Source organism: Sesamum indicum, linkage group LG6 (assembly GCF_000512975.1).
Source record: "Sesamum indicum cultivar Zhongzhi No. 13 linkage group LG6, S_indicum_v1.0, whole genome shotgun sequence".
Classification (NCBI taxonomy): domain Eukaryota; kingdom Viridiplantae; phylum Streptophyta; class Magnoliopsida; order Lamiales; family Pedaliaceae; genus Sesamum; species Sesamum indicum.
Window position 1 is genome coordinate 18,801,987 of NC_026150.1, and position 24,357 is coordinate 18,826,343.

General features: G+C 36.5%; 6 protein-coding genes across 12 annotated transcripts in view; 3 read left to right on the forward strand and 3 right to left on the reverse strand.

Annotated features, from left to right (window-relative positions):
• Window positions 130-2,116, forward strand: LOC105165101 (probable pectinesterase/pectinesterase inhibitor 17). Its single transcript, XM_011083975.2, has 2 exons — window positions 130-1,072; window positions 1,178-2,116. The coding sequence occupies exons 1-2, from the start codon at window positions 130-132 to the stop codon at window positions 1,855-1,857; spliced, it is 1,623 nt and encodes a 540-aa protein (XP_011082277.1). The 3' UTR covers window positions 1,858-2,116.
• Window positions 3,061-9,342, forward strand: LOC105164988 (beta-amylase 8). 2 transcript variants are annotated; one of them, XM_011083853.2, is made up of 10 exons: window positions 3,091-3,669; window positions 4,422-4,643; window positions 5,216-5,296; window positions 5,434-5,637; window positions 5,946-6,140; window positions 7,323-7,487; window positions 7,822-8,082; window positions 8,184-8,396; window positions 8,554-8,773; window positions 8,959-9,342. In XM_011083853.2, the coding sequence occupies exons 1-10, from the start codon at window positions 3,187-3,189 to the stop codon at window positions 8,973-8,975; spliced, it is 2,061 nt and encodes a 686-aa protein (XP_011082155.1). In that variant the 5' UTR covers window positions 3,091-3,186; the 3' UTR covers window positions 8,976-9,342. The 2 variants fall into 2 exon arrangements, 1 of the variants encoding a protein (XP_011082155.1); XR_002287268.1 differs by lacking the exon at window positions 8,959-9,342 and having other exon boundaries at window positions 3,061-3,669; window positions 8,191-8,396; window positions 8,554-8,694.
• On the reverse strand, window positions 9,444-14,075 carry LOC105164991 (alkylated DNA repair protein alkB homolog 8). 3 transcript variants are annotated; one of them, XM_011083863.2, is made up of 8 exons: window positions 13,959-14,075; window positions 12,854-13,169; window positions 12,171-12,272; window positions 11,968-12,054; window positions 11,177-11,302; window positions 10,727-11,017; window positions 10,489-10,554; window positions 9,444-9,867 (listed from the first exon to the last, which is right to left on the reverse strand). In XM_011083863.2, the coding sequence occupies exons 2-8, from the start codon at window positions 13,151-13,153 to the stop codon at window positions 9,811-9,813; spliced, it is 1,029 nt and encodes a 342-aa protein (XP_011082165.1). In that variant the 5' UTR covers window positions 13,154-13,169; window positions 13,959-14,075; the 3' UTR covers window positions 9,444-9,810. The 3 variants fall into 3 exon arrangements, with proteins under 3 accessions (XP_011082165.1, XP_011082163.1, XP_011082164.1); XM_011083861.2 differs by lacking the exon at window positions 9,444-9,867 and adding an exon at window positions 9,888-10,386; XM_011083862.2 differs by lacking the exon at window positions 9,444-9,867 and adding an exon at window positions 9,888-10,386 and having other exon boundaries at window positions 12,854-13,163; window positions 13,959-14,071.
• On the forward strand, window positions 14,099-19,032 carry LOC105164990. Of its 4 annotated transcripts, none has more exons than XM_011083857.2 (10): window positions 14,099-14,629; window positions 14,750-14,953; window positions 15,376-15,433; window positions 15,537-15,599; window positions 16,131-16,206; window positions 16,587-16,702; window positions 16,918-17,007; window positions 17,091-17,222; window positions 17,631-17,777; window positions 19,000-19,032. In XM_011083857.2, the coding sequence occupies exons 1-9, from the start codon at window positions 14,154-14,156 to the stop codon at window positions 17,763-17,765; spliced, it is 1,350 nt and encodes a 449-aa protein (XP_011082159.1). In that variant the 5' UTR covers window positions 14,099-14,153; the 3' UTR covers window positions 17,766-17,777; window positions 19,000-19,032. The 4 variants fall into 4 exon arrangements, with proteins under 4 accessions (XP_011082159.1, XP_011082160.1, XP_020550273.1 ...); XM_011083858.2 differs by lacking the exon at window positions 19,000-19,032 and adding an exon at window positions 18,376-18,499; XM_020694614.1 differs by lacking the exon at window positions 19,000-19,032 and having other exon boundaries at window positions 17,631-18,005.
• LOC105164989 (methanol O-anthraniloyltransferase-like) lies at window positions 18,269-20,438 on the reverse strand. The gene is made up of 2 exons (XM_011083856.2): window positions 19,468-20,438; window positions 18,269-19,195 (listed from the first exon to the last, which is right to left on the reverse strand). Exons 1-2 carry the CDS (start codon window positions 19,900-19,902, stop codon window positions 18,269-18,271), a joined length of 1,362 nt encoding a protein of 453 aa, XP_011082158.1. The 5' UTR covers window positions 19,903-20,438.
• LOC105164993 (rop guanine nucleotide exchange factor 14) overlaps window positions 23,284-24,357 on the reverse strand; it is a 5,913-nt gene continuing 4,839 nt past the window's right edge. Inside the window, exons 7-8 of the mRNA XM_011083865.2 lie at window positions 23,860-24,231; window positions 23,284-23,773 (exon numbers count right to left, since the gene is read on the reverse strand). Coding sequence (XP_011082167.1) covers window positions 23,405-23,773; window positions 23,860-24,231 — 741 coding nt within the window. The 3' untranslated portion in view covers window positions 23,284-23,404. The remainder of the gene's footprint in view (window positions 23,774-23,859; window positions 24,232-24,357) is intronic.

Genomic DNA, 24,357 nt, shown 5'->3' on the forward strand with positions numbered 1-24,357 from the left:
AAGCAAATTAAACACTTCATTATTACAGTTTTTATGAAACTAAAATTGAAATCTTGCTTCTTAATCTCAATTAATATAAATCCCTCATAGTTTAAGCTGCAGAAACTGGAACTCCACAAATCAGCTGATATGACGAAAGGTTGCAGTATTCTGTATTCATTTCTAGTGCTTGTTTCACTACTTCTCCCAATACTCAGAGTCTGTAATGCTAGTGATCGCTGGAACTTAACAATATGGTGCAGCAGAACACCAAATCCGAGAATCTGTGAGTCCTGTGTTCAGCTCATTTATCCTGATAAATTTAGTCTTGAACAATTTCAACAAGGAACCATGATTCTTGCTATACAAGAAGCTGTCAATGCGACCAAAATTGTCTGGAAAAACGTACATAATTTGAAAACTGAGAGGGAGAAGACAAGATGGAAGAGCTGCGGCAATCACATAGATGCTACCATTCATGACCTTGCTACTGCCATCAGTGCTGATTCTGATGACGGTAGACAAGATCCTTTGAACAAGGCTTTGGCAAGTGTGGCAGAGTGTTACAAGGAATCAGTGAGGGGAAAAAGCAAAGAAAATCGTTTAGGAGTCATCTCAAGTCATCTTTATAAGTTGGTTGAGAATGCTATAGCTGTTAACAACAGTACTATTGCTCTGTTGATGAAAGTTGAAAGAAAACTGAGTGGAAAACAAGAAAATGGATGTAAGGAGACGTCTAGGCACTTCAAGAACATATCTCAGCAGCAGGGAACAGCTCCTAGCATAAGCCCCCTGGGGGAAGGGACTTATCCTATAAGAGCCTCTTCCACAGGTGCCCAAATTAAAATTGTAGTCGCGAAGGACGGCTCAGGGGACTTAGAAACCATAAAGGCGGCTCTAGACACTGCGCAGAGTAGAGCTGGTGGTAGGTTCTTGATTCACTTGAAGAAGGGTATTTATAACGAGTACGTTGTCATACCTTCCCATTTGAAGGACGTAAGGATGATTGGAGATGGCATAGGGAAGACGATTATCACAGGGAATAAGCATTCAGGCCACAATGGAATAGATACCTATACATCTGCTACATTCGGTATGTAACAATACATGTGATAAGTACTTCGATTTTTTCTTTATGAATACACTTGCATTCATTGTATACACTTTTAGACTTTGTATTTTGTTTACTGAACTGCAGCTGTGGAAGCATCGGGATTCATTGCAGAGGGCATCACTTTCAGGAACACGGCAGGCCGCCATGGCGGCCAGGCGGTGGCCTTGAGATCACATTCTGATCACTCGGCCTTCTACAAATGCAGCTTCGAGAGTTATCAGGACACACTATTCCTATTTCCAGGCAGGCACTTCTTCCGAGACTGTGACATATACGGGTCCATGGACATGATCTGCGGCGACTCCACCGCCGTCTTCCAGAACTGCAACATATTTCTCAGAAAACACACGGGTGATGATGTCGTCATAACTGCCCAGAAACGAAGCGGACGAGACGGTGGCAGTGGCTTCGTAATCCAAAATTCCAGGGTGGTTCTGACGGAAGAACTCAGGCCGCTGGGTGGAGAGAGAGTGTTCCTGGGAAGGCCCTGGGGGAAGTTTTCCAGGACAGTTTTCATGAAAACTTACCTGGAAGGAATTTCCAAGCAGGGTTGGAGAGAAATGCACGAAAACAGGGACGGGGATCTTGTTTACTATGCTGAGTTTGAGAATACGGGCCCTGGGGCAGATACTTCGGGCCGGATAAAATGGCGCGGCGTTCGTGTTATAGATGAAAAGGAGGCGTCGGAATTCACAGTGGGGAGATTTCTCCATGGGAGGTCGTGGTTGCCTGCTACAGGGATACCATACGACTCTGACCTTTGATTTCTGGAGCTGAACATCTTCCGTCGTGAATCGGTTGCGCCGCCGGGTTTGGTGGTGCTGTGGAAGAATCTTTTTAGACGGGCGCCGAAAATGACTTCAGAAGGCCGGTGCTGTCTTGCTCCGTGTTTCACGACTAGATTCTTCGTATTTACAGATTAACCCCATACCAAAAATTTTTCTTCACTTTTAGCCCCATATAATAGCAAGTGTAAATCAAATCGTCCTCAGTGTAAAAATTAATTTTGGGCCTTGGAGAAGATATTGAGAGCATTATGTTAGATACATCAATTGGATTTTCTACTTAAATCGTTTAATATGTATATATATATACATCACATATAAAAAATAAATATTATTGTATATTTATTTAAAAAAGATTTATACACTTTAAAGTGATAAAATAATTTTATAAAATTTAAAATAAAAAATTCAATTCGCATTTACGTTTAGAATTTTTCAAGATCAACTAATACAAGAAGCTCGTGAAGCATGTTTTCAATTTTACGTGATATTCTTAAACATAAAATACAGTAATTTCATGTTTTAAAATGTTAAGTTTTTTTCCCCAAATAATCAATATTAAAAAACATGATTGATACCAAAATTCAATTTATATATAATTTGATTTTTGTCAAAATAATTGATGGGAATTGATGACATGAAAAAATAAAAAATTCCCTCCACCAATTCCACAAAAGAAAGGGAAATGATTTAATTACACATATTTTACTCTAACTTAAATCCGACTTGGTCCCATGAACTATATATCACCAATTTTAATTTAGTTTGAGGTACATTTGACAATTTGGCTAAATTGAAACCCAAAAACAAATTAATAAATTAACCCAATTCATTAAATTGCTCAAAAATTAACAGAAAATCAACTATTGAGCAATTCTAAACAATCAAGAACTTTATTTTTGAAGAAAAATGTATTAAGTAAATTTTAATGGGTTGTTTTAAAATTTATTATAATTATAAAATTTTTTGTTATTTGAAAATATATTATTTTTTTAATAAGTAGTGATTTATATATTAGATATTAGGAAAGTGGATTGTAATTTAATTTATTCTTATTTTTTTGGGGGTGGGGAGGAACAAACATTCTACTATTTGCCATCATTATCTTAGGTTAGATTGGTAAAATGCCAAAACTTTCAATTTTCTGGGCATGAAAAGTAATTTTTGATTTATTGAGTACCAAAGTGTAAATAGAAGTAATTACACAAAACAATTATTTACTCAAAAGTGTGTGTGTGTGAGAGAGAGAGATAAAGAGGGTAGAGAGAGAGAGAGAGAGTGTTGAGCACAGTGAGAGATGCCGCAAAAATGAACACCAATGTCAACACAATGAACCACAGCTTCGCCGCCGGTGCACAAGATCTCGAACCCCAACAATCACCTCCGCCACCCACCACCACCTCCCACCCCTACCATCCCCAACCTCAGCCTCAACGCCGCCCCCGAGGCTTTGCCGCCACAAACTCTAACAATAACACCACCATCTCCTCCTCCACTCCCACCAAAAGCAGGAAAGAGAGGGAAAAGGAAAAAGAGCGAACCAAGCTTCGAGAGCGTCACCGTAGAGCCATCACCAGCCGAATGCTCGCCGGTCTCCGTCAGTATGGCAACTTCCCCCTCCCTGCTCGCGCCGATATGAATGACGTCATCGCTGCCCTCGCTCGGGAAGCGGGTTGGACTGTCGAAGCCGATGGCACCACCTACAGACATTCTTCACCGGCTCCCGCGGCGCAGGCGCCTATGGCTCAGTTTAATTCCGCTCAACAAAATAATATTAATGCCCCTAACATGGTGAGTAGGTTTTAAAATTTAGAGTAGATGAATTTTAGTACGAGTTCTCTTTCTTTTGGTAGTTCTTATAGTTTTTGGTTAGTGTTACATTTTAGTTTACAGTTGGAAATTAATGTTTTTAATGAACAAATATACTCTTTTACTTGAATGTGGGTTTTTTTTGGGGGTTTTGATATGCTTCTTTTAGTTATTATTAAGTATTAGTTTAAATTCCTGAATGGCGTTTAACGTTGATTTGGCGTCCTTACGATAATGTGGATGCTTTTGCGATGGTTATAAAAAAATGAATCTTCCTCATGAATTAAAATTTTTAGTAGGGACGAAGAAAGTTAGTTACTATTGAATCTTCATTTGTGTTTTGGTGCATGTATAAAGTTGCAAAGCGCGTTTCATGGTCTTCCTTTTGCCATGAATGTCAGAAACTGTAAAGTCAGTTGTGAGCCCGAACTAATTGAGTATTTTGATTGATTAAGGAATAGATATCAGACAACTTGACATATTATAGTGGTTGTATTGTAATCGTTGAAGTAATGTCGGTTGTGAGGGTCACAAATTCCAAACTAATTGGGTTTGGTTTAACTAATGACTAGATATAGATAACTTGTCGTATTGTAGTGGTTATACTGTAATCGTGATTTCTTGTGATGGATGCCATAGTATACATATTGACTCATGGTCAGTGGGATGATTATATCATCTATCATGATAAGACCATACTGTCTTTTCTTATTAGTTGCTGCTAATTTGAGCAGGGAGCACATCCTGTTCGCTCAGTTGAAAGCCCACTATATTCTAGCTCGGTAAAAAACTGCTCCATGAGATCATCAGTTGACTGTCAGCCTTCAGCTCTGAGAGTTGATGAGAATTTATCACCAGCATCACTTGATTCTGTTGCTGCTGAGAGGGATGCGAAGCTTGATAAGTATTCAAGTGCTACTGCCATCAACTCCCCTGAATGCTTGGAGGCAAGACAGGTGAATTCGAGTTTCCTTTCCTAAATGTGCTGAAAGACGATGCTAGTTTGTGAAAGAAGCTTTTCACTGCTGTGCCTCCTTAGTTATCCAAAAGAATTCTTGACATGGAAGTCATTTCAATGCTGACGTTAAAGACCATTAAATTTTAGAACATAATTTAAGATGTTAAGAGACTTTATATGTCACTCCTTTTTTTAGATTTGTGATGTCAGACTACTGAATGCTATTTTTTGTTTTTCTTCGCGTGCTGCATATTGCCCATGGATTGTCTGAATGGTATAAATGAATATTCTGGTTTTTTGCCTCAATGATCAAGAAGCTCAGTATTTCAAATCTCTATCCACATAAATATAATTTCTTTGGAGTATGTTCAACATATGTTGACTATGGATGAAATAATCAAAAAGGAAGAAATTTATAGGATTCTGTAAGCCTTTGACTGTAATGTATTACACATGGGCTTCTTTTGTATTGTTGCGTTTAGTGCTTAAACTTCATTTTCAAGGCATGAGCAAAGACTTGGATTCTGTGCATAATGAATGATTCCTCTCCATCACGTTTGATTCTTGCAGCTTGTGCAAGATGTTCACTGCAGGGAGCATGGAAATGATCTATCTGGAACCTCTTATATCCCTGTTTATGTGAGGCTTGCTGTAAGTGTGCAATTCGTTCCAATTTGCTTTTGAAGCACTATTATAAAATGCTGCTCTCATATTATTTTCTTTCTGTTTGTTCGCTTGATAAGTTTTTTTAGTATGCAAAATAATTTCTTTGCAATCAATTCTTGCAGACTGGCCTGATCAACAATTTTTGCCAGTTGATGGATCCCGAAGGTATTAAAGAGGAATTACAGCATCTGAAGGCTTTACATGTTGATGGCATTGTGGTGGATTGTTGGTGGGGCATTGTTGAAGCATGGGCACCGAAGAAGTATGAATGGGCAGGATACAGGGAAATGTTTAACATTATCCGAGAGTTTAGGATGAAATTGCAGGTAATATGGATTTTGGGTTACATATTTATTTTGTCCCTGCTTTGTGCATTGGTTACCAACTTGAATCTCATCATGATAGTATCGTGGATCTTGAAGACATAAGACTTCCATTTTTTGGTGATATCTTCTCACTTAAATATCATTTGTCATGGTCTTTTTGTATATATGGATCTGACAATGAGGTACTGCTATGTTTACTTTATAAAAAAATATTTTTTTGTTTGAGGAATATTTTAAAGGTATGCTTAAAGCACGTCTCTTTCACAACTTCTATTTGGAAATTATTTTTTAGTCTCTTTTTCCTGAAGGTGATAATGGCATTTCATGAATATGGAGGACATGATTCTGGTGGCATATTCATATCCCTCCCTCAATGGGTTCTGGAGATTGGGAAAAGCAATCAGGACATATTCTTCACAGATCGTGAAGGAAGAAGAAATACTGAGTGCCTTTCATGGGGAATTGACAAAGAACGAGTACTAAGAGGAAGAACTGGCATAGAGGTAATTTGTTATTATCTTATTCACCTTTTCTCCACGAGTGATGGTTCTTAGCCTTTTAAAGCTTCTTAAGACCTTAGTGCTGTGAGTATTGCTGTATTTAACCTTATAATTCACTTCTCGTACTTGCCGTTGTTAGTACTTTGAAGTATTTAATTTGCATCTCATATTTTTTAGGGCTTCATTTTGTTTTCTTCTTGGCTCTGAGAGATTTAGCACTTCTTTGCTTTTGAAATTCAACAACTCAAATAGACCGCCAGGAGTAAAAATGCTTAGCAGATGGTCACAAGACTTATTGGCAGGGTATATATAAAGAAGAAAACAGAAAGGGAATATCAGAAAGCAACAGATGCATGGCGTTAACCTTATAAGGAATTCAGATCAGCTAAAAAGTGCCTTTGACCTGATTGGACGTGCCTCTGGTTTTATTGTTATGAAATTGTGTGCCTTTATGCAGTAGGTACTTGATTACATTTTGCCTAACCAAGAATCACAGTTGGTGTCAGTGTGCTTCTGCACTTCCCTCTCAAATCTAGGATGTCTATTCCCTTGTTTTGATGAACAACTATTAAACCAGGTTTTGAGGTTCATGTTGCAGTGAGGATAGTCATCTTTCATAACCCTTATGGAATAAACCACATTCACTAGGTTCATGTTGCAGTAAGATAGCCATCTCCCATGATTTTGTGCAATTCGGTTCAAGCAAGTAAACTTGGAGAATCTGAAATTGTTAGTCAATTAAGATCAAACCCTGTTCCTAGGTACTTATACTGTTCTTCTTTCAAGACTTCCACGAGAGGCTTTCTTGATATGTGATCTTTTCACCTTTTTCTTTGTGTTATTGGGATATCTGTCAGTAGCTCTGCTCTTCATATTCCTACCGAGCATTCACCATATGATTTTGGCATGATGTCCTCTAGAAAGCAATCATATAGTGTTCCTAGGTACTTATAGTGTTCTTCTTTCAAGACTTCCACGAGAGGCTTTCTTGATATGTGATCTTTTCACCTTTTTCTTTGTGTTATTGGGATATCTGTCAGTAGCTCTGCTCTTCATATTCCTACCGAGCATTCACCATATGATTTTGGCATGATGTCCTCTAGAAAGCAATCATATAGCTTGGTATTGGACCAATTAATATTTTGTATTAGTTTCAGCATTATCCATAATTATCTCTAATTTCAGGTCTACTTTGATTTCATGAGAAGCTTCCGAACTGAGTTCAATGATTTGTTCACTGAAGGCCTCATTTCTGCTGTTGAAATTGGGCTAGGAGCTTCTGGAGAGCTGAAGTACCCTGCCTTTCCGGAAAGGATGGGTTGGAGATATCCTGGTATTGGTGAGTTTCAGGTATCTGGTAAATCTTAGTGTATTCTTACTTTGAAATATCATTTTGGTTGGAGAAATTGATAAAACTGGGGACAGTTTAGGGGCGACAGGATTCGAGTCTTAGTTTAGCACAAGGAAATGTATATTTTTCTCATTAGTTTTGGGAAAGAAAAGTCCATTTATTTCCTAACTCATAATGAGTTAAGTTTGACACATCTCATATAGGAATTTGTATCAGTATTTTCAAGATGCGTTTGTAGGTTGTTCCTGTTGATTGTCTGCAACCTTGCATGCTTTTGTTTAGAAATTTGATCATGCTATTTATCTGTATTCATCCATTTTCATGTTTCTCCAGTGTTATGATAAATATTTGTTGCAAAATCTCGAAAAAGCTGCAAAACTCCGTGGACACTCCTTCTGGGGAAGAGGGCCTGACAATGCCGGTTATTATAATTCTAAGCCACATGAAACTGGATTCTTCTGTGAAAGAGGTGATTTCGACAGCTACTATGGACGCTTCTTCCTGTGGTGGTATACAAAGGTCTTAATAGATCATGCTGATAATGTTCTCTCCCTTGCAAGCCTTGCATTTGAAGATATACAGATAGTCGTCAATGTACTTTTTTCACATTCCCCTGACTTTTTCTCTTATTTATTTATTATCCACCGAGTTTCTATTTGTAGATTCAGATGGAAATTGACAAACTTATGATCTAGATTCCAGCGGTTTATTGGTGGTACAAGACATCAAGCCATGCTGCGGAACTCACTGCAGGCTATTATAACTCTTCTAACCGGGATGGCTATTCTCCGTTGTTTGAAGTGCTGAAAAAGCATGCAGCAAGAATAAAATTTGTCATCTCAGGAATGCAGGCTTCATATCAGGAAATTGATGATGCATTGTCAGACCCTGAAGCCCTGAGTTGGCAGGTTGGTCACCTTTAGGCTATAAATATATATACCATGTCTCAAGGCCCCATGCATCAAGCAGTCTACTTGAATCAAACCTTTGCTAAATAGTATTGTTGCTGGCTAGATGTTTCAGTTATTATTATTAGATTCAGTTAATAAAATTCGAAGTCCACAGGTTCTTAATGCAGCTTGGGACCAAGGGCTTAGTGTTGCCGGTCAGAATGGACAGCCATGTTATGACCGAGAAGGATTCACGAGGCTGGTCGAGACTGCAAGACCAAGAAATAATCCTGATTGCCGTCACTTTTCATTCTTTGTATTTCAACAACCCTCGCCTTTGATCCAAAGAACTATATGCTTCTCAGAAATTGAGTACTTTATTAAAAGCATGCATGGTGAGCTTTCCTAAATTATTCAGGCATTGAAATATGCTAATTTAACAGTTTTTTTATTCATGTCATGTACTAGAACCTCACATTAATCTATCCTCTCTAAGCTACTGTACAAGGAAAGTTTCTCTACATTGTTCATTTATTTTCTTGTGACTTGGTTTCTGGTTTTCTCATTTTCCTAACTGCAGGAGATGTCAGCAACTGAGTATCTTAATTTTTCTTCGAATATTTAACCTTTGGGTACGAGAGATGAAACTTAGGGGCGGAAGGAGAGTTGTGGTGGTGTAAAACCAGCTGCCGGCATCCACATACACAAGTGGATGGGCTGGAAAGAGATGGAATTGATTAAAATTCACTCCTTTTTGTCATCCTCTTTTAACAGTTACTGTCGTCTGTGTTATATTACTGTAAAGTCAGAGTTGTAATTGAAATGGTGTACAATGGTGATTCCATCTTTAACCTTTTAACATTACAAAGACGCATATGTAAATCCTTGCATAGATTCCATATGAACAGCTTTGTGGAGAACCACCATCCATGAGCAAATCTATAGGAAACTGATTTCTTGTCAATGCGGCTCTCTTAGTTCCCATGTTCTTTTATGCTTTTAACACTGGACAAGGTAAATATAGACCCTACTTGAGGAACAAAGTGTCATTTATGCCTTAAATGTATGCATGAAATAACACAGATGCGTTATGAAGGAAACAAGGATATACCAAGTATGGATGAACTTGCCCATGAGAAGGAAACTAATTATTCTGCTGGTCAAAAGTTTGTACCCAAAATATGTCTTAGGGGATTTAAACAGTGGAAAAGGTTGACAGCTATCACAACTTCTCATACATTAAAATTTTTAGAAGATAAAACTGGCGCTACAGGTTTGCAGATGGAAAACTGCATCTTCTCTCAATCCAGCAAATGTTCCAATGGCTTTGAAAATCAAGAGTTGATTACTGGAATCTCTACCCATGATCACAAATAGAGCTGTCTACAAAATTCTGATGAAAAATATGAATGGCTTGGAGTTTCTTCCTTTGCTATCTTTGAGAATCACAGTACTGAGGGAATGCACATTGGCAAGGGCCTTTCCGTACCTAGATTACATTAGAAAGGCATGTATGTTTTAGCAAGAATACTATAAAATATCAGACAATTTATTTACTACACTTACGCCTGGAACTGATCCATGGAAACGCAGAAAGTGTAATCACAAGTGATGCGTGGAGTAACTTATTCTGAAATCCTCAACCTAAATTTGATCTTCAATTTCTTAGGTAGTCAGCTACCAAGTAATCATTAATATTAATGTCGAATGTGCTTTTGAAAGAACTGCTTCACAAGGGATAAATTAAGGGTTTTTCATTTTCTTTAATTCCTCTTTTATTCAGACATGAAGCATGTCTTCCTCTTATACAGTGATTATTGTAAAATCACTCCTGCATGGTATAATGATATGGAATTTGACGTTCAGGATGACTGCTGCGGAGAATTACTTTATCAGAACAACTCTTCTTTCCAGGTTCCGAAAGAAAAGAGGTGCAGACTCAAAATAGAATAGGGTGCTGCAGTCTCCCAATTCCAGTAAACCAGTAAGATACCAGTAGAAGGTTTTCCTGGGAAAACGAAAGTTGTTCTGACAGCAACATATTTTGTGCTGATTGCAATGGACAAGAATCTAAGCTATAATTAGATCGAACAAGTCTAAATACACATACCTTCCGCAATGTGAAGGACACCCTCCTTGAACCCCTACGGATCAGACTGTCGTTCACTTTATCCACCTGGGTCACAGGCAATTTTATCAAGCATTGCTCAAAAGTGAAATCTAAAGGAAGAGTTGCATGACTTGAGATCTCCTACAACTTTGCCTTTGTAGAAAATAAGACGGATTTCCTGGAAACGTGAATAACAAGGCAAAACAGTAGTTGTCTGATGTAGAAGACAAAATTGTACCTTGTGGTGTGGAATGTAATGATGCCATACATATCGAGCCTCTCCAGATAACAGTAGCATTGATCGAGGTGGAAGATAAATAGCTTTCCTAACAAAACTTGAGTTCTTTTCAGAGATCTGTTCCCCTACATCAGAACTTGAGGTCGACTTCTCCTGCCACACAGCAGTTGCATACTTCCTGAATTCCATGATGCAAGGGCCAGCTAGCGAAAGGCTGAAAATTAAATCTTCAAATGCAGAATGGGTGTCAATGTGTGGGGACAAACCGACACCAGGTGGGTACTCATTAACCTGCTTATTTTTTCAGAAAAGGAAGCTCGTTAAGCTTGACGTCTGAAACAATGATTCCATACCAAAACAACAGTTAGATGAGGGAACAGTTTCAGAAAGCAGGATATTAGAACATCAGTCAGTAAACATTTGCAGTCTTCAAAGCATATATTTACTTGCCGTTAGTTGATCCAAAGCTATATCGGCAGAATGATCAAGTGTCTGAAATGTTCTGATCCTTTCAAGTATTGGAGACACAAAGGACGGAAGCTCACCCAAGTAATGATTCGTGTTAACAGTCCTTATCTGCAAGAGGGAGGAGAAAGGAAAATCTCAGGAGGTTAATTTAGTCTTTCTTTGACTTGTTGGTGCTGATAATTGACCAGTGCAAAAACATTAAAATAAAACTAAAAACTGATTGGATCAGTTGTTAATGGTTGAGGATTCATAATCCAGAAGTGTTACAGAAAAAGTTACTTTTTCTCTTCCTTCATCTTTTAAAGGGGAATACGTGATGCATTCAGCATTGCCATAGAATATCATGTGATTCCTTGGAACATGATTTGACATAACCTAGTAACATTATCTTAGCTGATGCCATTGTATTATTATATCTATGACCCCAATTTTCAGGCTCCTATACTGATTGGTCCTGAAAAAAATCTTTGCTCAAAGTTTGCTCTATACATCAATATGATTTTATTCCATTGTTCACACAACATAAACATCTTCAGTTTGAAGTAGGATTTCAGCATAATAACTGCAGATGCCTCATGGAAACTAAATTGGAAATTTTTTAGGTAACTACATGCTATTTGAATCTTTCATCTTCAATTACTCAATCGTGGAAGCATGGAGTCAAAAGATAACAATGTCAAAAAACAAAGAAGATGAAAACTTAAAAGTATGTTCTTCTGTTAAATGACTAGAGATCATATAGAGAGGCCAAACGGCAATTCAAAAGAACTTACATCATAGCAAAACTCATACCCATAATGTTGAACTCTTCTTTTGGCAAGATGTTGCCATGCCCTATCATCCACTGCTGCAAGTAATTCCTGCAAAAGAAAAGAACAAAAAACTTCTAGAGTGATGCGTGAACAACCACAAAACATTACATGGAAAAGCAAATTGATCAGGTGCGAATATATTACTCCAAGATGTGATCCTTAACTTGTTCTTCCTGTGGAGTGACAAAGTCATGCATTAAGTAAAGTCCAGGAATGTCCAAGCCTGAAGCTGATGTTGATACTGGAACTGAGTCAGTGTTATTAACCTAAAAGTATAGAGAACACATTAAGTAAAATGCTGCCTCTTGACTTAAGAAGATGTAAAGTTATCCGACAAGGTTTCAAAGCCCAAAAGAAAAAAGAAAGAAACAATAAGAAAAGGGGGCAATTAAGAGGAAGGTGAGCCTTTAAGTTCCACAAAATCATAAGGAAATATAAAAATTAGAAGGCTCAATAACTAATTTAGGTACACCAAAAATTTCCACAATACAAGGTTTAATTCTCATCACCAAGACTTTCTCAAATACAATTCAAAACACATAAAAGCACTTTTGGTGTAAGCATTTACACTTGACTTAAAAGATGATCAACATAGTCTATGCGAAATAAATTAGACAAAAGACATTACAGCAAATAACAATAGCCTCTCAAGCAGCAAATATTTTAGAAAGCAGCAGCATGTAATAACTCAACCAGAATGAAGCTCATCAGCTCACATGCTGGTGCAAAAACCGTGATGCAGAAGGCCAGGAGCATTGTGGATAAAAAAGTTCATATAAGTGTTGAGAAAGTTAGAAGTGATATGCACATCAAGACATCAAAATTTTGAGGGACTGGAAATCAGTACCTTACCAAGTGATTGTACAGAATACTGAATGTGCAACAAACGACCCCCAAGACTTGAACATGGATGTCTATTCAATGCCTTCATTGCATCTTGTGCACTACTCTTATCATGATATGAGACTATAACACGGGTCCCACTCTCGTCCGCAGCACAGACTCCCTTGACTTCTCCGTATGTACCAAATACAGACGCAATAGTGTCATATGAAAGTCCAACTGCAGGGCCACAGTTAGCCACATAAAGGTGAGGACTGGACTCACCATCCCCTCCCTTGGGACATGTAAATCTTGGCAAACCCATAAATTAAAATCTGTACCTACGGGAAAAATCATTAAAACCCCATTCTGCATAGTATCAGTAAAACACCACCATGAAAGAAAATACAATGAAACTAGTTGATATGGGAACAAGTAGAACAAGGAAAACTTTCTTTCTTAGAAACAAGACGACCTGCAACTAGCTTTCACTAACGTGATTCAAGATTACCAGGACAATTGTAAAGAACCTTCTCCTCCTATAAGTGAACTTAGAGGTTCAACAAAAGGTTCCTGTCGGAAATGAGCTTCAATCTCACTGTGTTTGCATATTTCTGAAACAAGCTAGGCAAGCCTTGCATAGATGAACCCTCGATAAAATGACTTGTATGGATCCAATTGACGTTAAACAAGTTGTGAACAACCTAACCTCAAGTGGGAAGTGCCCAAATCTAGAGTTCTACCAAATTAAAATATAATGGAAACAGCAAAAAGACACACACAAACACACACACACCCTGTCTGTATTCTTTTCCTCTGAAGTTAGTCGTGCAGGTAATTTTAGCAATAACAACTCGTAGTCATGATTCTGGCATATAAAGAAAAAGATTACAAACTTTAAGCACATGCCGCTCAAAACAATTACTATCTTTATTTTCAATACCGAAAAAGTGCAGTTGCTTCAATGCCTTGATAGTAATTCCCGAGAAAAATCCTTTTGAACCCACAACCAACTTCATTCATCTTTTGAATCGATAAACGATCCAAGTAATTAATAAAAAAGCTTGAAACATACATAATGCCCTAGAATTTTTTCTCAAATTCAGCATAAATAGTGAAAGAGAAAATACCTGAGGAAGCAGGGCAGCGGGAGATTTCCGTCTGCAAATACGTAGTATTAAACTGTGGGATGAAGGATTTATTCTTGAAATCATTCTTCAACTAAAGTCGCGTTTACTCCAACTTCCCCCCACGTCTTTAGTATGAATATAACATTCTACGGAAATATAGAGGAAACGAAAGTTGCTAAATGAGAAGAAGCGCTCATGGCGTTTCCACGTTCACCCGTCCCGCGCTCCACATTTACGATGACGCTTTCTGATGAAAAGACGAAACTACCCCTGTCTCTCTTCTTCCACGCTCGAACTCCTCGTCTTTGCTTTCGCAGTTCGCAGAGTAAGCTTTCAATGGCGGGTGCTGCTCTCACTTGCAACACTTTCCCACAGCTCAAAATCCGATACGCATCCTCTAAGAGTTCTTTACACTTTAGCCCTCGCACTTTCCGAACTTACGATAGGCCTCGCCGCTTGACTTCCACGCGCGTGACGATTGATCGCAACTCTGATGTCCAAATCGGTAAACGTGAGGAAAAACCTAGAGGTAGTGGTTACAGCAATGGTAAGATGTACAGAAGGCTTGATTCTTGTTTGGTAATACCTCCAACAGAAGGCAAAAAGCCCAAGGCTTTGATTAAATTCTTGGGCGGCGCTTTCATCGGAGCCGTGCCCGAAGTGACGTATAGGTAGACTGTATGGTATTGTTTTTTGGAAGTTGTAACAATAAGCATGATGGTGCTGAATGCTGAATGTCGTCTGTTTTTCCCTTTTCTTTTCTTTTTTTTTTTTTTTTTGTCTGGACAAAGTTACTTACTCGAGCTGTTGGCGAAAGAAGGGTACTTGATTATATCTGTGCCGTACAATGTGACTTTTGATCATGAACTAGTTACAAGAGAGATATACGAGCGGTTCCATGCTTGTTTGGATTTGATCTTGATGAATGGATTGCCTGAGAATGGAATTTCAGCTGCTGAGATAGCTGACCTACCGTTTTTCTCGATTGGACACAGGTGAATTTATTCAAGACTCCAACTAGTGGTTGTTGTCAAGACATGGTTGTTAAGTTTGATGGAATTGACTTCTTCCAATATGATTTCATGGATTTGTTCTAGAGTATTGGATAATTTTTGAAATTCTATGTTGTCACAGAAAGATCAAAATGTAATCAATGATTATTGGTGGTGGTCAAGCTACCAATTTAGATGTGTGGCTACTTAATACCTCAACCGTATGGCTTCTATGGCACAGATATAAATGATTTGTTTGTGAAAAACTGCCAGCAACATTGAGTTGTATCAGTTCTCTGTTATAAAAGAGCTTAGTCAGGCTTCAGTATAAACTGTTAAATGTGCCATGGTTGCTGCTATTGTTACCGCTGCCTAAATCATATTTGATTGCATTGGTTTGATTCCATACTTCAATGATTTTGCAGCAATGGCGCACTTCTTCAAGTGCTTGTGGGAAGTTATTTCTGTGAGAAGATTCCTAAGGTCCAGTCTGCCTCTTTGTTGTTCCAGCTGGCCATACGTGTGTAGTTTCATGAAATGAGAAATGCGATATTTGACGAGGAATAAAATCTATTTTTTGTTGAAGGCCAATGCAATCATATCATACAACAACAGACCAGCATCAGAAGCAGTACCATACTTCGAGCAGGTGCTGTTTGCTCTATTTTTCTTGATAGTGTTTGGATGATATACTGAAATAATTGCTGATTGGCGGAAAGTATAATATGCCTGTGAAAAAACAAGCTCAGAGTTCGTAATAATTGTTTTAAGTTTTGTACTCTACATAAATACAAAAATATAAAACATTAAGCGCACTCTATTTCATGAAAAAGTTGCCGTTGTAATGAAGGTTTTACTGGGGAAGCCAACTGGATGTTACTTTTTTAAGACAATACTTGTGGCCTTTTCTTGGTACTCGTGTCAGCCTTGCCTAGTTGTGCTCTCGTATCTCTTTTAATGGGTGAATGCATCATATGATGGCACATTGTTGTTTCAAATAATCAAGTACTCAAAGTAGTGCAATACATATAGACAAAATAAGGAGATGGAATTTTATTGACTACGGTACATAGGACTTTTAGGAAGGCCAAAGTAAGTTTTCCTTTTTGTTTCCCAGTTTATTTTGGTGGACTCATGCAGATCCCCTCAGATTCTGATCTGTCTGTTTGTAACACTGCAGTTGGGTCCTCTAGTCAAACAGATGATGCCAGTGATTGAGACATCCCCTATGTATTCAATGGCTCAGAGCATCCCAGGTACATTATGTTAAAAATGCTTCTTGCCACCTTCTTAATGTATTCTAGAAACTTTGCTTTAATAGAAGATCATATCTCGGTTCTCTTACAGACTTTGCTTCACTTTCTGGCTACTATGTGCATGGTAGTAAGTAATCACCAGAAATATTCTCTTCGTAAATGTAATCCTAGAATCGATTTGTGAAATCCTAGTTTTCTCAAAAGGATATTTCTGTTCTGTTGAAGGCATAGCCGAGACTTAGAAATCCTGTTTGATTGTGGAAACCACGAACTAGGTCTGTCTGAGTAATAGGTTATCTTGTATCTTGAGAAGTGGATAATGGTCTTGTTTTTGTCATTTTATATGATACTTCAGTAATTTTGCAAATGTGTAAATTAAGGAGATGGATTGAAGACACTAATAGACATTGCTGAAAGAGTTCTTCCAGACTATGATCCAGAAGCTACTGTGTCTTTGACCAAGTTTGTTGATCAGTTGCCCTCAGTATTTAACCAGGTATATGCAGCCACATAGTATTTTACAACCTGAGGTCAGTGACTTATTTGCGGACATATTACATTCACCCCTCTCATGCTTGAAATTACTAATTTTCCATATGCTTTTTCATTTGTGCTTCACATAAACTCTCATTTCTGTCCAATGCCTTAACAGATTTTCCAACATAAAGTTCTGAACTTATTTAAGGTTATCTGATCTTATAAATTATTTAGGTTGCACAAGGGATTTCTGAGTTCAAGCCAACACCTGCAGAGAATCTTGACTGTTTTAAGAAGTTGTATAACATTCAGCACACGTTACTGGTACTTAAGTACTATGAATCTTTAGGTCTTGAGCAAAATGGAGTCTTATAGAAACTTGTTTAGTCTGCCAATTTTTGTCTCAGGTTAAATTTGACTTTGACACAATTGATGAGACGGATCTCCTTGAAGAGACGCTGAAGCCTCGTGTTGAATCTTTTTGCGGAAAACTTGAGAAAGTTGTTTTACGCGGTAACCATATAACACCATGCATACAGGTAATATTATAGGTTAATGATGAGTTTTGTTTGAATGGTAAAGATTGAAAGTATGAGAGTAATCATGGATGAGAGAGTTCACCACTTCTATACCTATTAAGCAAATATAGAGAGAGTTACTTTCTTCTGTCTCGAACTCTTAAGGCTGTAAATCTTGTGAGAAACAAAGGTGTCCATTGTAATCGGCTCAAGTACAGACTTTATGCAGAGTAGACAGAAATTTTTATAGGTCACTCTTTGCAAATGCATATGCTTTTCCTCCAAATTGTTAACTCCAAAATGTATATACCTTGAACGTCCATCTAAACTCCCTGAACCTACACAGAATCACAGGCAAGCTCAAACCATGGGATGGTAAACTAAGATAGAGATAATATAAATGAATATATGGTTGCTCTGTTTCATCAGGAACCAAGGTGGCAAGTAGGACCGGTGTACACACCTGCAGATGCTATTGCTCAAGGACTTAAAGCCATTTCCCTATATGAAACGAGAGTCCTATCAAGAACCATCTGTAACTGGTTTGGCAGCCTTGAATCATAATCTACTGTAAAGGTAGGGTTGAGCTTTTGTTTTCTTTACAAATCTCCCAATCACTTTCTGTTTATTCTTTATATGAATTAAGTGATTGGAAACATGTTAATCCTCTCAAAATATTAGATAATAAGAAAGAAAAGAAAATGACGTGCCTCATACTTGTAACGAGAAGGGCTGCTATCATGTATTATTGTTACACTATATAATCATTCTGATGTGGATATTTAATGCCTTATACTTCACTTTGTCTTGGATTTGATCAACAATAGGTAATTATGCATTCAACTGTGTGCTTTAAAATTATTCATTCATAGTGTGACCAAAATTATGTAGACGAACCCGATTGACCAACATGTTGTCTCTTGCATTCTTATTATTCTCAGAATGTATTTAGACAATGATAGTTTTGTACATTCTTCTGAAAATCCAGATAATATTTGTCTACTATAAAATCTACACTGCTTGCATGAAAAATAAGTCTATGATACTTGGACAATATTGAAAACTATTTAGAGTTTAGAAGGAACCATGATGGGACTCAGAGAACTTGAATTTTTCATTAGATCGCAGAGCAATATCCTAAGCTCATCCTCGAACCTCTCCATTACTGCAACAGGCAAGGTCATTGGCACCACCATCACATCCTCCCCTTTCTGATTGCGCTGATGAGCATAAACAATATAGTGGAAGGTGCCACCATACATTGTTCCTCCATATATTGGATTTCCCCAACCAAAATCAACCTCATCAAATCCAACTTTAGATGTATCTGATACAATAAAATTCCATGGACTTGTGAGTTTAGGTCTTTCTTTTGTAGCAATAAAGTCTATTGTTGATCTTGAATATTCTGGGGTGGCTTGTCTCCTAGCTTCTTTCACTAGCTTTATTGCATAACTTAATGGACTTTCACATAGTATTTTTGCCTTGGAGACTTTTGCTGGACAGATTATTGCATTACCATAGTAACCCGAAGGTAAGTCTAGGCAATTTTTACCGCGCACATTAACCATGCACATGATTCGCACGTCATCATCAGGGTCAAATTGTATGGCCCTTGTGTGTGATCTCCACAGACACGCTGTGATTAAATCAAATCTGGAGGTTGAATGAAGTTCTGCAGGGAGATTTTTCCGAATAGCTTTGATTTCTTTGGGGCCAAAAGAAAAGCTTCGTCTTACTAGGTTCTTGTCATTTAAACTAGATGGAATGATGCTTTTTCCCTCTTCTTCGTATTCAGGATGTGTATGGGTGACATGCAGTGGATGTCTAGCAGTTAAGAGCTCCCTTTTCCATACAGGTAGTATGGACGGAGTTGGTGCACCTTTCGCCATCTCGCTCATGGTAGTCACAAACTGAAGTGAGCCAAGTGCATCGCTTATCACGTGGTTGAAGCGAATGGCTAAGACAAATCCTCCACACTTAAATCGAGTTACCTGAACTCGACAAGAACCATTAGAACTAGCACCTTTCTGAGAAATAAAAGCCTAATAGCAGGAAAAAGGAGGAGAAGCAGAAGAAGAAGATTAAGAGTGTATATAATGTATTTGTCCTTCAAACTTGAAGAAAGACCTGAGTTTTAGGGCTCCATGTGTCTAGAATCTTAAAAAGTCAGGGATTTTGTAACAATAGTTTAACACAGACTATTAGTACTGTCCTAAGTGCATGCAGGGAGAAGTTCTGTGCATAGAATTCTAGTATATTTTACCTGAACCAACATCAATGGACAGCCAAGCATCCCATCAGAGCCTGGGACATCAGAGACAAGCAATTCCGGGTACCGGCAAGGTGGCTGAACTGTGTCACCGAGCTGGACAATGCTGACACTAGCATCAGCCTCCACGAAGACCACCCCTTCTGCCGTGCAATCCACCATAAACTTGTTATCAGGCCCTTCAATAAGCCTACCTGCATAAGGGTAGTAATACACAAGTGTTTTTGCAAGTGCTTCTCTTATGATCTTGACAGGATTCAGTCCTTCCATAGAAGGTTTGCTCTTGTAGAACATGATCATGGGATAGTGACACCTTAGGGTTTCTTGATCATCTAAAGTAGATAATGCTTTGATTTCATGAGGAGTGGGTTGGGCAGGGACAATGAGTTCTGGTTCTTTGGGAGTTACCATGAAAGTGAATGCCATCATTTTCAGGCAATCTTGTGTTTGAAAAGGAGAATTGGTAGGTTGTTTCAAGCAAGTTAGGGCTGGTGGATTTGTGTTTGTGCGTCTGCAAATTAAGAAGCATCCCCATGACCAGTGTGTCTATAAATAATGTCAATTTTCCATAGTAAAAGTGGCTGGTTTAGGAGGGTGTTTAGGAGAAGTGTTTTATAAGCTTTAAAAATAAGATGTTACGAGCTTACAAGCTCTTCAACTTTTAAGACTGCAACTTTGGGGTTATGACTTTCTCTCTATATGATGAAATTGTTAGTATGCAAATTTATTACGCTATGTCTACATTACGAATAGTGCTGAGACTTTTTGACTTTTCCCTTATACATATAGAGAAAAAAGATATACGTATTCGTTGCTGTTTATCTATATATAGGGAAATATGAAATGCGTCCGTGTCTAGTAGTTCATTTTGGCCTAGCAGTTTGGTATATTCGTGTCACTGCAAAAATGAAGTTTGACACCTAGTTTAACTCATTAAACACGACTATTTGTCTAATAGTTAGACATGCACCAACCTTTTCATTTTCAGCTGTGCCAATACTAAATATGTTGTTTAATTATCACTACAATATCTATGTATAATAAAATAAAAATATTCATGTTACTTGAATAACCTCTTTGAATTTTGTATTTCCATAAGTATTAAATGTGTATTATTATTTTTATTTATCCAAAAAAATTACTGGATTTATTGGATAACTTAGTTAATAATCCAATTTAAATTTTATTTTGATGTAAAATAATACTGATGTTTTTGCCACTTGAAAAATAATTTTTGTTTTCTATTTACATTTTGATATGTGTAACATTAATTATCTTTATTCAGAAGATTTACTCATTTTTCTAGATAAATTTAGTTAGTAAAATAATCTAAATTAATTTTTATGTTGATTATACTTGTGTGTTTTTTGTACTTATTTATTGCTTAGTGTTCAAATCTAAATAATTTATAATTTTATTTAGTGTAAATTACAATAGATTTCTCTGAGATTTGCCATAATTACAAAATATATTTTCATTATTTGAAAAATTACAAATAGATCTTCTAATTAGCTGTTGTAAAGAGGTATTTGTAATTCTAGAAGAGTATTTATAATTTTTTAAACAACGAGAAGGTATTTATAATTATGATAAAATTCTGAGGAGTTGGTTGTAATTTATTGTTTTATTTTATTCATTTTACTGGAAATACAATATTTACCGTGGCTTAATTTAATGGTGGTGAGATGACAGCCTAAAATTAATTTAATGGCTTAATTTAAACACGAGGCACTAGGGATTTATTAGTTGCGGATAGTGGGTGAGATGACAGCCTAAGGATTTATAAATAAATCACGTTAATAATGACGCTTAATTTAATGATGTTGATTAATTAAAACATTTTATAAGTTTCTACATCTTGTAAGATGTTTCAAGAGCTTATAAAATATTGAATTTTATTTTAAAAATAAGCTCTCAAACCGTTTAGATAAAATAAAATGTTAAAACTTATAAAATATTCTTACCACTTATAAAATGCTAAGGTATTTGGTTTATAAGGTCTTTTGTTGGTAAAATTATTAAAAATGACATAATACTGTTAAAATCAAAATAAGTTGTTATTTCTTGACATATTTTGTATTTAAGTATTTTTAAAATACTTTCATAAAATAGTTCATGTTAGTTTAACTCAAATAAAAATGAATTATAACTTTATTTTTTGCTAGTCAAATATTAATATAGATATATAATTAATAATTTTTTTATCAATGGCTACTTCAAATGGTATAATATCTTAAATTTATATTTTTCCAATAAATATAACACCAATAATAACTTTTTTATGTTTAATTGTAATAATTTATTATTAATAATAAAGTATTTTTTTTCAAATGCAAAAAAAAAAAAATTAAATAGCAATAAAAAATTTTAAAATGAGAGGAGAGAGAAAGAGAGAGAGGGAGTATGTAGGTGTGGGTGCGGATGTGTGTGTGTGGGAATAAAGATACTTCTTGTCCTGCTGTATATTAATATCACAGAGCTTATAAGAAATTTTGATAAAAATTAATTTTATTTAAAGAACTCATTAAATTATTTTATTTTGAAATTTTATAAATTTTTTACAAAAAATTGCTAAATGTTTTTTAAAATATTATAAAGAGCTTATAAATTTAGTCAGCGGAAGAAGCTAGTATGGATAACAACAAATTACATTAACTCTTGCTCACCAGCGCCATTAGCTTGTCATTAACTCTTGCTCACCTGTCATTATGTTCATCCTCCCCAACCACCTCTTTTAGCTCATGCCTATTTTTTTTCGATAAATGTAATTTTCATAAATAGAAAAAAATAGGCCATGTTTACTTTCTCGCATAGGATTAGGACAGGATAAAGTTTGCACTAGCTATTGCATGAAATGCGATGTTTAAAATAGTTTGTTGTTTACAAACATTCAGTAATAAGAGTCTAGATAATAGGTTTTACTTGTTTAATTTTGTTGACTATGTCACTGTTAGTGTAATGACTATTTTGCCTTAGTATACGACGAAACATCTTATTACATCCTGTTTTTGTTTTATATATATATTTGGTGTAGTTATATATGAATTTTTATCCAGATTTTTTTTTAATATTGATACATTTGGTGAATTTTTAGACAAATGGAGGAATTTATTTATTAGACGGAAGCAAACCTTCGAGATACTAGAAGTAATTTTTCAAATGACAGAGAGTTTACATGTAATTATACGGACCTTAGAAAGAGGAATGTAATTATCCTTTATATTCGCACACCTAAAGTTTAATACAGAAATATTGAATTTTTCAAGTTTTTTTATAAATAAAAAAATGTATTTTAACTTTAATATGTTTAATAAATATAAATTCAGATTAACTAGTACATATTGCAGAAATGAGACTTGATCCGATTGGGCAATCTTGGGCGATAATATCGAAACACAATAAATTTTCTAGTTCATGAAATAATATGATATATATATATGTCCTAATTAGGCTCATTATAATTTATCATATGACTATATTTAATTTTATACTTTGGCATTTGAATTTATTCATAATTTGTCTCAACTTAACGAAATTTGAAGTTTGTCATATATGACCAATTTTTTATTGATTTTTCTATTGAAAAAATACCACCTGCAATGTACATATGATATTTAAGGAATGATGTAAATTTTTCACATGTATACTGCATTTGATATTTTCCCAATAGAAAAATCAACAACAAAAAAAACAATTATATTACATAGCACAAATTTCGCAAAATAAAGTTGATTAAAAAAAATAAAAAAATTTGAAGGCAAAACGTACCCTTATAATTTGGACATATGATAGAAACTAAGGCCACTGGAATGGAGAAGACAATGAAAGAGATCCTCATTGAATGTAGTGATATATGAGCATCATTTTGGTTCAACAAGAGAAAGATGGCATCATCTGCTGCATTATTATATACAAAAAGGGTAGAAGATTATCAAGGAGAATTTTGAGCAGAAACGCTGTGGCAAGCCTCTCTGCCTATGCACCACACTCGGCTCCGGCTAGGCGTTGCGCTAACTGAGCTAATCTTGGCTTCCTCGTAATGAGCTTCAACTTCTGAAGCATTGAAAGATTTTCCACTTGCACTATTCAACTGATGAATGAGGGAGTGCCTCACCCGATCAAGCATTGGACTATCTGATATTCCGGGGATTCTTGCTCCAACTAGATGTGACATTGCCACCGGTGAATTGGGATTGCTCATTACGTCTTCTTGCAGAATGTCGCCTATCCGGGACAGAATGCTGAATGCCAAGTTGGCCAGAACTCGGGAGTAGGCTTCAAGAATTGCGTGCCCCACATCCTAGGGTTTTAATGGATTAATCGATAGTAGACACAGTTTTTGCTCTTAAAATTTGAGACTTTGAGGATGAGGATTTCTTTACTTACCTTGCCATACTGGATTTTTGTCACGTCAAGGAACGTCTGTGGAAGATTTGGATATTTATTCTTGAGCTGTTTTAGAAGTACTTCGGCTTGGTACACTAATGACTCCGTCTTATCCAGCTCTGACAATGGATCTTTCATGAAAGACCATGATGTTCGAACTGGAGACTTGCCATTGTTTTGTTCTGTGATTTTCTCTTTCCATGCGAATACAGCTGCTTCCACTCTATTAATGGCTTCAAGAGCACTATGTTCAGATTTAAGATTTAGATAGGCGATCATTTCCTCAGCCGACATAGACTCTGCCGTCAATATTTTGTATAGTTCCTCCCCAAGGCTTGCCTTTCCGGACTGAAGCAAAGGACAAGGAATTAACTCAACAATTTCAACAAACAAATCAAATTGGTGTTTTTGAAGACTAAAGAAAAAGGTGCTCAAATTGGTTTGAAGATGAGCGTTTCCAGGGCCTTGGATGGTTAAGATAAGAGAGACCTCATTTAC

Excerpts from the sequence above, each read along its gene's own strand:
- LOC105164991 (XM_011083861.2), bottom strand. The coding sequence starts at position 13,153 with ATGGGTTTGCCAAGATTTACATGTCCCAAGGGAGGGGATGGTGAGTCC. Across the intron at positions 11,303-11,967 it reads GGTATGAGTTTTGCTATGAT|ATAAGGACTGTTAACACGAA; the intron begins GTAAGTTCTTTT and ends TCCCTCTTGCAG. Across the intron at positions 10,387-10,488 it reads TGTCCTTCACATTGCGGAAG|GAAAACCTTCTACTGGTATC; the intron begins GTATGTGTATTT and ends TCGTTTTCCCAG.
- LOC105165101 (XM_011083975.2), top strand. The coding sequence starts at position 130 with ATGACGAAAGGTTGCAGTATTCTGTATTCATTTCTAGTGCTTGTTTCA. Across the intron at positions 1,073-1,177 it reads CTATACATCTGCTACATTCG|CTGTGGAAGCATCGGGATTC; the intron begins GTATGTAACAAT and ends ACTGAACTGCAG.
- LOC105164989 (XM_011083856.2), bottom strand. The coding sequence starts at position 19,902 with ATGATGGCATTCACTTTCATGGTAACTCCCAAAGAACCAGAACTCATT. Across the intron at positions 19,196-19,467 it reads GTCCATTGATGTTGGTTCAG|GTAACTCGATTTAAGTGTGG; the intron begins GTAAAATATACT and ends TGTCGAGTTCAG.
- LOC105164990 (XM_011083857.2), top strand. The coding sequence starts at position 14,154 with ATGGCGTTTCCACGTTCACCCGTCCCGCGCTCCACATTTACGATGACG. Across the intron at positions 15,434-15,536 it reads TCTGTGAGAAGATTCCTAAG|GCCAATGCAATCATATCATA; the intron begins GTCCAGTCTGCC and ends TTTTTGTTGAAG. Across the intron at positions 17,223-17,630 it reads ATATAACACCATGCATACAG|GAACCAAGGTGGCAAGTAGG; the intron begins GTAATATTATAG and ends CTGTTTCATCAG.
- LOC105164988 (XM_011083853.2), top strand. The coding sequence starts at position 3,187 with ATGAACACCAATGTCAACACAATGAACCACAGCTTCGCCGCCGGTGCA. Across the intron at positions 4,644-5,215 it reads AATGCTTGGAGGCAAGACAG|CTTGTGCAAGATGTTCACTG; the intron begins GTGAATTCGAGT and ends TGATTCTTGCAG. Across the intron at positions 6,141-7,322 it reads GAGGAAGAACTGGCATAGAG|GTCTACTTTGATTTCATGAG; the intron begins GTAATTTGTTAT and ends CTCTAATTTCAG.